General features: G+C 33.6%; 1 protein-coding gene across 1 annotated transcript in view; it reads right to left on the reverse strand.

Moving 5' to 3' along the window:
* The window catches only part of Ppp3r1 (protein phosphatase 3 regulatory subunit B, alpha), a 61,703-nt gene that overhangs the window by 3,950 nt on the left and 42,853 nt on the right, over positions 1–14,900 (reverse strand). The window contains exons 3-5 of the mRNA XM_026387207.2: positions 4,267–4,443; positions 3,047–3,106; positions 2,267–2,451 (exon numbers count right to left, since the gene is read on the reverse strand). Coding sequence (XP_026242992.1) covers positions 2,267–2,451; positions 3,047–3,106; positions 4,267–4,443 — 422 coding nt within the window. The remainder of the gene's footprint in view (positions 1–2,266; positions 2,452–3,046; positions 3,107–4,266; positions 4,444–14,900) is intronic.

The following is a 14,900-nucleotide window of genomic DNA, read 5'->3' on the forward strand; positions in this document are numbered from 1 at the left end:
TATTAACTCTTTCCTACACATTTGTTTTAGTACAGTACAGATCATTTCCTCTGCTGAGTGTTCTATCGTTCAACCCCCAAATTTTGCTCTAGAAACATTCAAGTACATATAGTATGTCATTTTATTGTTCTGAAGGCACTCCCAGAGCCTCTCATCTCTGCCCCTCTCCTTCACCACCATCCTGGAGGTCTCCTCCTCTCTCATGATGAATTCTCTGCTTTTGAGATCCCACAGTAAACTCTTTTTACAGTATGATATTATAGAATGAGTAAATCTTCTGATAGTTTCCAAAACAGGAAAGCTTTACTTGAAAATGTCTTCATTCTACCATCTAATTTGAATTTATAGAGAATTCTAGGTTGAAAATAACTCGGTCCCTCAGAATTGCAAAAGCAATACTCCAATTTCTTTTGGTTTCCAACTCTGTTTCTGAGAAACTCGGTGCCATTATGATTCTTGACTCTGTAAGAAGTCCCTCTCCAACTCTTCCACCTTACTATAACCCCAGCTCTGTAAATTTGCAGGTTCATCTCTTTGTTCTAATTGTTTTGAAATTTCATGACAATGTGCCCATGTCCAGATGAGTTTTCTATTACCATACTGGGTACTCAGTAAATCCTTTCAGCCCGGAAATACATTGCTTTCGGTTCTGAGATATATTGATGATTTCTTTCCCTCCATTCTCATTCTGGGACCCAAGCAGTCAGGTGTTACTGCTTTTAAATGCAACTCCCTCCCAAGTAGCTGGGATCACAAGTGTGTGTCACCACACCTATAAATAATGTTACATTTAATATTTACTAAATAAATGCAAGCAGTCTTCACTCCCCCCACCCCCAGCCACCCACCTTGTTGCTCACTTTAGCCAGACCCTGTGCTGGGGAAGAGAAGGTAGTGGCACTCAGACCTTCCAATATACTCCCAGGCACTGTCACAGTAGTCTTCATTCATATGCATCTCTACCACTCCAGTCATGAGGTTTTTTTACTTATTTTATTCTTCCAAGAATTGAGATTTCTTCTTTTCTTTCTTTAAAAAACTGTTGTCTACAATGCCACTACCAGCCTGGTCTCACGTCACATTCAACCATTTGCCAGTCCATGAGAGTCATTCAGAGATCTCTGGCAATGGTGAAAGAGGACAAACAGAAGGGAGAGCCAACACTTGTACCAGTACCAACTGGAAACAGTGCAGTCTTAAACCCATCTAACTCTTCCAAAAAGACATAAACCAATTCTTTATGGTAGTGTACCACACTATCTTGTGAAACAAAATATAAAGATAAGTATTCTCTTGCAAAGAAGGAAGGAAGATGTTCTCAGAATATCATAAACTTCTACTGAAATGCCAAAGTAGAAGTCCTTGCACAACACACAGTTAACTAACAGAGTGACCTGATTTTCCTTGTGTGATTTAAACTGAAAGAGAGGGAGGGAGGGAGGGAGGGAGGGAAGGGAAAACTTCCTATAGAAGCATCCGAACATGACTGAAAATTTGTTACCTTTGTCTCTACTATGGATGCTTCTGTATTCTCTTCTATCTTCAGTTTGCAATTATGATTCCTTATGATACATCAAAAGCTAGTATCCTTGCTTTAAGTGTAGAAGTAGAAAAATAAATCTGAGTGGTTATATTTCTGTTTGGAAGCAATGAGTGGTGCCAATTCCATAGATCCACTGATGAAAATCACCAAATGAATATCTAAGCTATTAACCCATTTTCATGTAGATTTGGATTCCTACGTCTCCCACAACTACAGTCCCCTCTCTACACAGAGCCCTTACCCCAGAACAACTATCCACCAGAAGCTTGGGATAGGAGGGTATAAATCACCATATATGGCAGATAAGTTTGGGATAGACAGGGACTCCCCATTTCTGTTGTCCTTATGAAGTAGTTTCAGTATTCCTAGCTGAAATTCATGAACATATATTTCCCACAGAAGCATTTTTCAAATGTGCCTACTTAAAAAATAAACCTTAAGAATAACAACCTAGTTGTAATTTGGAGGCTACTAATAATAAGCAGAAGTTACTAGTGGCATTTTGTCACAAAAAGACTAAGAACATTAATTCCTGATAATAATTATGTTAATTGTTAATAATTCAAACAAAGAACACATTTCAAAACTCTGAATATGGGGCTATCAGGCCAAATTGAACATATATATTTTAGGGCAAAATATCTATATAAGAAATTATCTATTAAATGATCTTTAGATTGTTTTTAGTATGAATAATAAGTAAAACAGTTCTTTCATACTTACAGCACAGAATTCTTCAAAGGATATTCTCCCATCTCCATCCTTATCTGCGTTTATTATGGTTTTGTCTACAATTTGCTGTAACTGTGTGTCTTTCAGATTGTTCCCAACCATCATTTTCAACACCTGGAAGAGTTCCCCATTGGAAATATAGCCATCTTTATCCATGTCATAGATACGGAAAGCAACTAAAAAAGAGAGGAAGAAAAATCAATGGCAGTTGTAAGCAATCACATGAGTACCTTAAGTGAAAAACAAAAACAAAACAGTAAATTACCAAACATCTAGAATTATGACTCTGAGGATGACGCCTTCCTAAATATAGATGTTGCCTTTGGTGGGATTAACATAGTTGTTAAGATGGGCTTACAGAGTCAAGACTGGCTGGGCGAAACAGTGTATGTAGCCTAGGTTGTTTAACCATATTTAGAACTAGGGATAACAACAGGTCCAATTTCTTAGGTTCTTCAGAACATTTCTTGCTACTTTCATTAGAAACAAACAACAACAAAAACAACGCTTCTTTATCCATACCATATATGTAATTTATATTACTGTTTTCAGTAGAAGGAAATTCTATTTTTCTTCTATACAATATAACCATGCATAACCATACAGTATTCAAACATACTAGTTGAAAATGTGCAAATGTAAAATTTGTGTGATGTCTAAACATCTAGAATAAAAGAAATTGTTTAGAATATTTTAAAAGAAGTCTGTAATGTAGTATAGGATAGTAGCAGTTTAAGAGGGATGATGAAGTCAGTAAAGTAAAATACTTACACCGCAATTTCTGCTCCTTATCTCCTTTGACACTGAACTGAGAGACTCCCTCAATGAATTCTGAATAAAAAGAGTTAAAATCTTTAAAAATCTGAACTTTAATGTTTTACATAGAAAACCAGTATTTACCTTACATACCCACAAAAGGATATTTCCCTGTATAAGACAATTCTATATTAGCATGTTGAAAGCTGAAAACGCCGAATTTAAAACATTCACAATTAAGGCTCTACATTTCTCCCCTCCTTATTTGGAGTCTTCTAAGATTAATCAATTTGAATAAATATTTTAAGTATTATAAACCACACTCAAAAACATATTATTGAAGCTATTTACCTCTTTCCTCTTAGGACGTAATTTAAAAGGTACTAAAAAAATAAAAAGACTATAAACTGTTTTGCCAGAACAAAAATAATTTTGAATTATTGTCCTAAAATTCAGTGTATTTATACACTGTAGGGATTTGCATACAAATTATTATTTTTCATCATTACCTGATAAACACTAAATCATAATTGATTTTAGATCCCTTCACTTATCATTCAGTTTCTCAAATTAAATTGACACAAAGCCTGCTGGAAACTTACTAGCGAAATGAGGTATTTATTTACTTATTTAGTAAAGAATTAAGGTAAAATGATGTATCGTGTTAGTATTAGCAAAAGCACAATGTCCTTGTAAAATCGTAGATTAATTAAAACTATGATATAACATTTCCTTATCACTATAATTTAATTGCTTAGTATGTAGGTCTCACTCTTAAAAAAGAAAAAGGTTTTTAAAAACTGCAACTTCTGGGGCTGGGGATATAGCTCAGTGGGTAGAGTGCTTGCCTTGTATGCACAAGGCCCTAGGTTCAATCCCCAGCTGGGGGAAAAAAAAAAAAAAAAAAACCTGCAACTTCTAATATTATAAATTACCCTAGAGTGAAAATCACCTTCTAAAAACAACGGAAAAAAAAACGAATCTCCCTTTTTGGGGGGAGAGTGCCCTAAAGGTACCTTGATCACTTATGAATCAAGTAAATCAAGTAATCAAGTAAAATAGTTCACTAAAGTGTATATCCTACAGATTTTAAGGTTTTAAGATAATGTTTTACTATAACATCACCAAAATAAAAATTTAAGAAAAAGTAAAAGTTCCAGATGTTTATGTATATACAACTATAAGGCTACACACAACTAGTGATTTAAAAAAAAAAAAACAATCTATTTTCTTACCTTTAAAGTCTACTTCTCCATTCCCATCTGTGTCAAATATATCTATTACTCGTTGTACTAAAGGATTCTGTTGTAACTCAGGCAGAGACATGAACTCTTCCACACTCAAAGAACCAGAATTGTCCAAATCCAGCTTCTTAAATCTTTTTCCTAGCCTTTTAATTTCATCAGCATCAACTAAATCAAACACAAAAAAAGTAGCAAGATTTTTTAGAAATGATTTTATAATGGTTATGGAAAAAATTTCAGCAGTTATCCAATCCTTTAATTTCCAATTTCATTAAAAGAGTTACATACACTGTTAAATAATTTCTCCTAATAGAGTACAACATAAATATTTTCATTTGGTTACCTTTCTGTTTGTTTGTCCCTGCCATAACATACAACATAACAAAGTACCCAGATATCTCAGGACTGACAACACTAAGCTGATCATGGAGGTCACACAAGATATCCCAAGACTAATATCACTAAGCTGATCACAGAGGTCCTACTAGACAAGCTAAATCAATCTCTGCTCTGTACTAAAGCACCTTCATTTTCACTTTCTTAATTTTTAATTTACTTTACTTATAACAGTTTGATGCAAACTTCAAAGGCTATTCAAAATTCAAAAATTCTAACATTCCCCTTCCATCTCACCCCTTGAGATCTATTTCCTTTCTTGGAGGCAATATGACCAGCTTCTTGAATATTTTACATTTTAGATCAGTTCTTGAAACTCTTTCAAGTATGAGTAACTAAAAGACAGCTTCTTTTACTTCTCTTGACCAAAACCAAACCAAACCCACCCCCCCCCCCAAAAAAAAGCTAACAAAATTCACTCGTCAACACCTTAAGAGAAAAAAATAACTATAATTTTTAAAGAAATGCTTGTATTACTTTGTAAGTACTCTATAAAAATTCAGGCAGTTTGTTTTGTTTTGGTACTAGGGATTGAACCACAAGCCCAGCACCCCCCCCCCCTTTTTTAAGTTTTTTGAGACAGGGTTTTGCTAAGTTGCTGAGGCTGTCTTTGAATTTGGGATCCTTCTGCCTCAGCCTCCCAGCTGCTGGATTACAGGCATGTACTGCCCACTTTAACGTTCTTCAAAAAGGTTTACGTCATTTTCCTTCAAAAAATAATACAAATATATACCAAAAATTAAACAAAACCACCAGTTTTTTTTTAAAGAAAATTAGCAAGGCAAATGTCACTTTGCCCATGAATACATATGTATCACAGTTTTCAGTTTAATTTAGTTTTGTTATAAACTGGGTGTTGAACCCAGGGAACTCTACCACTGAGCTATATCCCTAGCCACTGTTTTGAGACAGGGTCTTGCTAAATTGCCCAGGCTGACTTGAACCTGGCAATCCTCTTGCCTAGGGCCTCCTCGGTTACTGGAATTACATGTGTACCACTGTGGCCAAATGTTGTTTTGATCCTCACTTTAGGAACTTAAACATTAAAGTGCATATTTAAAATATAAAGGTACTATATTAAAATGCTACGTAACTATATGTAATTTTCTGCACTACTAAAGTACAGATTGAAAATGCTACATATAGTGCTCTAGTATTTTCCATGAAAGGTTTTAATCCCTTAATCCTAAGGAGTTCTGTTTTTCATGGTGGGGGGCACCTATTTCAGTTCGATGAATTGAATGGTTTGATGTCTGGTTAGATATGAGTTTTACTTTAAATAAGATAATGCTCTAATATGAATATAGCTATAAGATAATACTCTAATATGAATAATTCCAGTATAATCGACAGAGGGAAATAATGTCAGTACAACATGTAAACTTCATGAATTTGTCTGATGCTCTTAGATTTATGATGGGGTTCTATACCAATAAAATCATGATAATGCAAAACATCATAAATGGAAAATGCATACAATAAACCTAAACAGCAAACATAATAATTTAGCCTTGCCTACCTCAAATATACTAAGAACACTCTAACCTACAGTTGGGCAAAATCATTTAATACAAAGCCTATTTTATATTAAAATATTGAACATCTCATATAATTTTTTGAATATATGTATTGGGAACAGTATACTGTATAACATCAGCTATTCATCTTCACGTTCAGGTGGCTAATTGAGAGCTATAGCTTGTTATGCTAGCCAGTATCTTGAGATTATTATACTGCACATCAATTAGACCAGGAAAAGATCAAAATTCAAAGTACATTCTCTATTAAATATGTGTATATTGCTTTCGAGCCATCGTTAACTCAAGGGGCAGGTTTTCTCAAAAAGGAAGTCTTAGTATATAAAAACCTTAAGGAAAAACAGTAAACAAGGAGTGCCTTCCTGCTGAGCTTGGTGGCACAGGAACTCCGGAGGCTAAGGGAGGAGGATCACAAGTTCAAAGCCAGCCTCAGCAACTTAGCCAGATCCTGTCTCAAAATAAAGAGGGCTGAGGATGTAGCTAAAAGTGCCCCTGGATTCAATCTACCAAGAGGGGAGAGGGGCAAGAATCTTCTTTTAGATAAATGAACAACAAATTTAATGGTTTCAAGAACCTCAAGGCTTCTGTTGAAAACTACAGGTGCAGATGAAGACACAAATATAATTTCTCTATTTTTTTGTTTTGTTTTGTTTTTAACTACCTGCCCTCAAAATACTATATAAAAAGGTGGCTATTCATTGGCTCGCCGTTAATGTTAAAATTAGTTTCTACTGAAATAAATGACTTCAAGAACCTGTATCTCAAAATAAATGTTTAAGGCGCATATGTGACTAACTATGTCATTTAATACAAATGCCAGAAATAAATTGTACTTATATTTTTAAAGATCATTACTATTTATAATAGTGCTTTGTGAGTTGCATCAGTGTCCAGTCTACCAATATTTTTCCCACATGTGATTTTGCACCATGTGTGGCTTATCAGGAACACATATATTGTATTTTTTAAGAAAACTTTACATTGATTTAATGAAAATATTCATCCACTTCTAACAGTAAGATAACACACATGTTCAAAATAACCTGATAAAAATTCAAATATATACTTAATGATCACATCAACTATATAAAACATTTTATTGCTCTATTAAAGAGTAGTTGTTCAGTAGAACAGATGACAAAAGCAAAGTATTTTCCCTTTATCCATTAGAAAATCAGATACCCTTACTCTTGGGGAAGGAGTGTGACAATGTCTTACAAATGCTTTTCCCCTATTTATTTACACAGCTCTTCTACCTCAAGAGTCAGCCCACAGTTTTTTCACTGGTTTTCTGTACAATGCATATAATAGATGCTCATAAATGTTTTAAGCACTAATAAATGTTTCACACTTAAAACATATTGATCAAAATGCCATCAATATTTATAGTTATACATAGTAGCTGGTTTCATCCCAACGAAATCATACATGAAATCATACATGCATGGAATCCGACCCACTCCATTTCAGTCCCTGCTCCCTCCTCCCTATCCCCTTCCCTTCACTGATCTTCCCCTTCCTCATTGTTTATACATCCTTGATTGGTAATTTCTACACACAAACATGAAGGTAAGGTTTCCTGTAGTATATTTATATATGTACATAAGGTGATTTTGTTAAATTGATTCCACATTTCCTCACCTTTCCTGTCCCTCCTCCCTCCCTCTTAATCTCTGATACTCACTGATCTTCCCCATACCTTATGATATCCAATCCCTACCCCCACACTTTTTCTTATTTTGTTCTAGCAACCACATATGAAAAAACACATTCAACCCTTGATTTTCTGAGTCTAATTTATTTCATAGTATAATGTTCTCCATTTCTATCCATTTGCTGGCAAATGGCTTAATTTCATTCTTCTTAATGGCTGAGTAAAACTCTATTGTATGTGTATATACACCATATTTTCTTAATTCATTCATCTACTGACAGGCATCTGGGATGATTCCTTAATTTGGTTATTGTGAATTGTTCAGGTGAGCTTTTGAGATTATGTGGTCAGTAGAAATACCAAGAAATGGAGCCAGACAAAGTAAAATCACCACGACAAGGCCAATGAGATAGAACAACAGTCTGACCCATTCTGAAAATAATATCAGAGACTTCCTCAGAGGATAAGGGACAAAGTCCTGATGGTAAGGGAAAGACACATGCAAAGAATCATCACTGAAATAACTCAGTTACCTTTACCTTATCACAGTATGGTAAAACATTCCCCAAGATGGAGACACATGGTAATAAGAAACAATGCATGAAGAAGAATGATGGAAGTGTAGGCACAACTAGGATCCCACCTCTGTAAGTGAAGACATCAAGACACAGAGTTCCTGCCTACCTAGCAGACACCATAAAAGTTGTAAACTTTTGTCCTTTGACATTCTTGGTTGATGCCTAATAAAATTCTTGTCTGTGCTTAAATTCTTTTCAGGTCCAGTTTTTGTTTCTACCAACTTTGGACCCAAGGACTCAGTTTGGTAACAAAATCATTCAGACCAGTTTCTCAAAATTCATAGATTTTGCTAAAAAGCTACCTGTCCATACTTGCCTTGGTTTTACATGTGTACCACAGACTAGTTAACAGCTTTCTTCTCAAAATCTAGCTTTGCTTACTTTACAACCACAGACCAGAAAAGGTAATGATTGGGAAAATAGATCACTGAGAATATTAGAAGTGGAAAAGGAAAAATGACATCTCCATAAAAGTAGATGACTCACTTCCTCTAGAGGGTATCGTTAATGGAAAAAGAAAAAAGAGAAATATAGCACTATAATATTTGTGGAAACTATTATATTCTGTATGTTCAAGCATGGAGATACATAACTGTATAGAAAGTTGTCTACCGAGAAACTGAAACTGAGGCATTGAAAGGATTGTTTGTCAACTAGAAAAAAACCCTACTAATCAGGAAGACAGTATTTCATGGTCTTGAATAATACTAAGAATTCTGGAGGTGTGGTTTAGGGGTATAGCAGATTCTTTGCACATATACAAGGTACTGGATCCAACCTCTGATACAAAAATATTTTAATAATAATTTTTCTTTTTGGAAAATATAGAAGATCATAAAATAAATATATTTGGTTCAACGCATCCTTCTTTACATTGCAAACATTAATCCTTTTGTTTGTGTTTGTGCACAAATGTGTGCATGTTGCTAGGGATAGAACCCAAGGACTGGTGGCGTGCTAGCCAAGTGCTCTACCAATGAGCTATATCCCCAACCTTTTTTACTTTGAGTCTTGCTAACTTGCCCAGGTTGACTTAGAAAGTTCAATCCTGCTTCAATCTGCTGCGTAGCTCGGACTACAAGTATGTATCACCATGCCCAGCTAACATTAATCTTTTTAAAAGGCAAATTTAGTGAAACTGCTGGCTCTTGTGCTTAAATTTTCTTTGTGGTGCTGGGGTTGTGGCTCAGTCATAGAATGCTTGCCCAGCATGTGTGAGGCACTAGGTTTGATTCTCAATACCACATAAAAATAAATAAATAATAAAAAATAAAGATATCATATCCATCTGCAACCAAAACTATTTTTAAAAATTTTTCTTATGGCAATAACAAGAAACAAGATAAAAAGCCTAAAGCCCTTGATAATATTTAGCTTCAGTTTAAGTTTCCATCCTCTTTCCCCATTTCCTTTTCTTTAGCTACACTGCTCTTGGTACAATTCTGCTAAGGTATATATTTTACACCTCCATTTCTTTATAATCTCTCTTCTGGAAGGTCCTTGCCTGAATGTCCTTTTATGAGAATACCATCAGTTTTTCTCTAATTAAAGAAAGGAGGATGTTATTAACTACATAATCTCATAGTTGTGTGATTCAATTCACTCACTGACAAAAGACCTTAAAGTAACACTTAAAATCTATTTACTTCATTTTGTTTTAAATATCTTGTGAAATATAACATGTAGTTGACAGTTTTTTCTGGATGAGTAAATAAAACTTTCCTCAAAGGCAAAATGCCAATGATCATACTTTACCTGCACAACAAATGGCTACTTAAACAGCCCCTAAGTATAACTTAAATGGAATGAGCTCTATATAATCTTCCACTGATCAACTTTCTCCTACACCCCTTGCCCTTGAAACTCACCTTGAATTTTAAGAAGCCAGTAAAATGTGTAAGAAGGCAGTTATCGCTTTTCTAACCACCCATTTATTTCCTCCTCCATTCCCTCCCTTCCAGCTAAGAGTTACAAAGATGAGTAAGATGCAGACTAAATACTTCACGCTTACTATCTAGTTGAGTCTAGATTGGAAAATAAAGCCATGAATGTCTTTTAAAGCCAAGATCTAAGAATGCTACTTTCAAAAACAAGTGGTAAAATGTACTGTTAGATAATGAACAAAGTAACTTATTTGGCCACTGCTGTAACCAGAGAAGCAGTTATTCAAGTACTTTCACTTGACAGTAATGGTCTACATGAGTGGCAGAATATTAAAGTATGAAGCAAGATTTCAATTTTTGAAATACCAGCACTTACTAATCTACTATTAAATTAGGCAGATATCTCTAAAATAGATCAATCCCATCTTGTTAGCACTTAAATAATTCCAGTGTATTTAGAAACCTGCACTCAGCATCAGGTTAGAAATAAAGAACAAATTCCAACTTCTGGCAACACATTTCAACACTTCTTTTTTTTTTTTTTAAGCCTACTGCTTAGGATCCTGCTCCCTTAAAAAGAGATGAACAAGGAAAAACAAACAAACCTCACCCTCCTGACTCATCTTGTGACTCAGAGATACTCTTTTTCACAGGTTATTTTCCACTTTTTAGACGGATACCTTTAGGAGGGCTACTTACTTTGATAGCTAAAAATACTTACATATTCAATTGAAATTATATTAGAAAAAGCACTAAATAGTTCTATAAAGTCATATATACTATTATCTAAAATTTAAGCAAGATACTATAAACTTAAGATATTTTAGTCTGAATTTATAACATATAAAAAAGTTTTTAATAAGAAATTGCTGAAGAGCTTACAGAGAACACTAAGTTAAATTGTTGAGCTCTTACCTGGATGGGTACACTCTGATATTCTCGGAGATAAATGTAAATTAGATGGCAACTTCTTTTAACAAGTGATTTCAGAATCTTGTTAATGTTATCACACAAAATGTTTAAGAATTTTCTTTTAGAGAACTTACATTGCTATAGTAAATTTTAATATTTTCAACTGTATGTATTATATTAGAGCACCATAATATAGAAGGTTACATATTCATTCATCCATCTTTCAAATGGAGAAGCATGAATGAATTCCTTTTAATATATTTCTATATTTCTCTCATTTTGGGGGTGGGATGGTTTAAGGGTTTCCAAAATTATAAAAAGACTTAAGTCTTTGGCTTTAAAAGTACTGCTATTAATACATATATACTAAGCTGCTGCTCAACTATTAAAAGTAAAAACAACCTGAGGAAGTCTAAACTTTTAGTTCAATTTTAAGGTTTCTTAGAATAAAAAATAAATAGAATAAAATAAAAATCAACTTTCCTCAAATTTTAGTTGGTTCTCAATAATGGTAAAGTAGAAAAACAGCAATAGGGTTATTATACCTTTAGGAAAATTATTAATATCCACTTTATACCTATCTACTAGTAGATCAAGTAATGATTTAACAACAAAAACAAAATAAAATATATCAAACTTTTAAAATTCTCCTAGAAATAGTATTTTTGAAAGAAACTAAATACAGTGTGGGACCCTGGACAGGGTAGGAGAGCTCTTCAAATTTCACCATTTTTCACTAAAATATGTGGTTTAGTATTATTTTACCAATGTTATTTTCTTGATTTTGATGATTAACTTCAATTCTGTAAATGTTAACCTTAGGAGAATCTGTCTGAGGAGCATTTGAAAACTCATTACTTTTATAAATTTTTTTTGCAATTTCTTTTGAGTCTCCTCCCATTTGTGACAGCTCTTAATTTTCTCCTTACTTTTTACGACCATAAAACTTTTGCTCTAGCATTTTGTGAAAGGTTCTTCAGTTTAAGCTTAATGATGTTTTTCTCATGGTTAGGATGAATTTAGGTCTTTGGGGAAGGAACACGACAGAAATGATTTGACATATCTCATAACTAGTGATGGTGACTTCAATCTCTTAAGTCAAGTGGTAAAAAAGTGGTGCCTGCCAATTCTTCGCTATCTTTTTATTTATTTATTTTTTAAGTTAGAAAGTATCCTGGGGGAAGATATTTGAGAAAATGCACATATTCTATTTCTCCTCAAATTCTGACCTAATTTTAGCATCCATCAGTGGGTCATGTCTGCAACATTTATTTCTGTGATATTTGCCTAAGAATCAATTTCTTTTTCCCTCTTTTCTTCTACATTAATGGGGATATTCCCACAAAAAAAGAAAAATAAAAATGGTCCCTTTTCAATTTATTCTTTTAATTATATTTATTTTACTATATGAGTTAAAGCCCAACACTATCATTATTTACTTTGTTAGTCAAACTGTTCCAGGTTTGGTCGTTAGGTGCTGCTTCAGGCTTGCTTTTATGAAGCCTTTCAGTCATCCCTTTTGTTTTTGTCTGTTTTTTTTTTTTTGTGTGTGTGTGTGTGTGTGTGTGTGTGTGTTTGTGGGGGGGGGTTGTTTGTTTGTTTTGCTTTGCTTTATAGCATTTCCTTAATTTCTTGCACCATAAGATGTTCCAGGCTCATCCTGACTGTATGTAATATTTCTAATAAGAGATCCCCCAATCTCTTTTATAGGGCAAGAAATTAAGATCTACACTATCAAATGAGAACTATTAGTAAATATTACTCCAACACAGGATTTCAGAATATCTCAAGTATTTTTAAAAAGAACCATCAGCTATAGCAAAATTACCTGTGGAGAAAAATGTGTTGAATAGCACTTGTAAAAACCACCACAAGTACAAACTTTATAGTGTTACCAAAAGCAGTTATTAAGAAGTTTTTGAACATAAACATTAATTTAAAATGTTTAAAGTCTTTGTTCATGTCCTACAAAGGTAATGGTTGTATTTTCATGTTACCCCAAATGAGAAGTAAAAACCACCAGGGGGCGCATCAGATAAAACCTTATAAGTAGTAGCTCCAAAAAACCTCAGATTTTATAAGGGTCTTACTTACAGACTAACAGTTTAATATTTATATACTGCATAAAATAGTTCAACTACCAAATGACAAAGAAAGCATGCTACCATTATTTTGAAACACTTAATATATTACAAAACAAATAAGGACATGAGCACATATTTGTACTGTATTAGATATGAAAAACTGCCATCCACTTAAAATGTGTGGCTTTTAGGAATATGTTATAATTTTAGAATGGAAGAGGTAATGTGTGCTTTTGGTGCTTCTAAAATATAATTCTTATATACCTCAAAATGTATCAAGCAATTATCAAACATGCAAAAGATAGGCATCACCAGCAACAAAAGAATTGCCAAATTATAATTAAAATGCTAAAAAAAAAAGTGAAACCAACTTGGTGAACAATACTCAAAAAATGAATTAAGTATATAGTTCTACAGGTTTTGGCAAAACTATATACCTATGTAAGTACCTCTACATGCACAATAAAAGAACACTTCAATCACCCCAGAATGTTCCCTTTGACCATCTCTCCTCTTTGCAGTCAATCACCCTCCTTTCACCAAACCCCGGCAACCTAGGTTTGCTTGCTATAACTGTGTTCTGTCTAGAATTTCATATAAACGGGACCATATGATATGTACTCTTATGTCTATCTTCTTTAAATCCCCAAGGTTTTGATGTTAAATCATATCAGTATTGTACTCTTTTTTATTGGAAAGTAGTGTAGTCCACCATATGGATATATCACAATTTGTTTATACATTCACTTGCTGCTAGACATTTTTGTTGTTACCAGTTTGAGCTATTGTGTTTTTCTGGAATTCTAGGTCACAAGAAAAGCCGGTGTTTAACTTTCACAAAATCAGTCTTTTAAGGGTGGTTTTACACTCCTGTCAAAAGTATGAGAATTCTATCTTTGCCAACATGTGGTTTTGTCTTTTTCATCAATTTTTTTTTTTGTTAATTGACTATTCAAATCTTTTGTGCTTTTAAAACTCAGTTATCTTTAAAAAAAAGTTTGAGATTTTCTTTGTGTACTGATATAACTTCTTTGTTAGGTATAGGTTTTTCAAGTATTTTATCCCAATCTGTGAGCAAAAACCTTTAATTCTGATGAAATCCAAGCTTGTTCCTTTATGATTCAAGTTCTATGTACAATAAAAATCCCTTTGCAACCCTGGTCATTAAGATTTGCTCCCATGCTTTCTTCTAGATGCTTCATTATTTTAGCTCTTATACTTACATCTATGACCCATGTAATTTTTATGATATAAAACAAGCATAGAGAAAACATTCTATTTCATACAAAAATACAGCTATTTTGTTAAAAGGTTCCTCTTAACAATGGTACCTCTGGAACTTTTGTCAAAATCAATCACACACACACACCCCTATGGACCCTTTTCTCTATTCCATTGATTTGTCTATCTAATGCTGTGTCTTATGTTTAATGGCAAATCTTTAAGTTAGGGAGCACTGCCTTCTTTGTTTTTCTTTAAAAAAATTATATATATATATTATATATCTTTATATATATGTGTATATATATACATATACATATATATATATAAGATCTCCATAATTCCACACAGAATTATCA

This window comes from Urocitellus parryii, chromosome 12, assembly GCF_045843805.1.
Source record: "Urocitellus parryii isolate mUroPar1 chromosome 12, mUroPar1.hap1, whole genome shotgun sequence".
NCBI classification, from domain to species: Eukaryota; Metazoa; Chordata; class Mammalia; order Rodentia; family Sciuridae; genus Urocitellus; species Urocitellus parryii.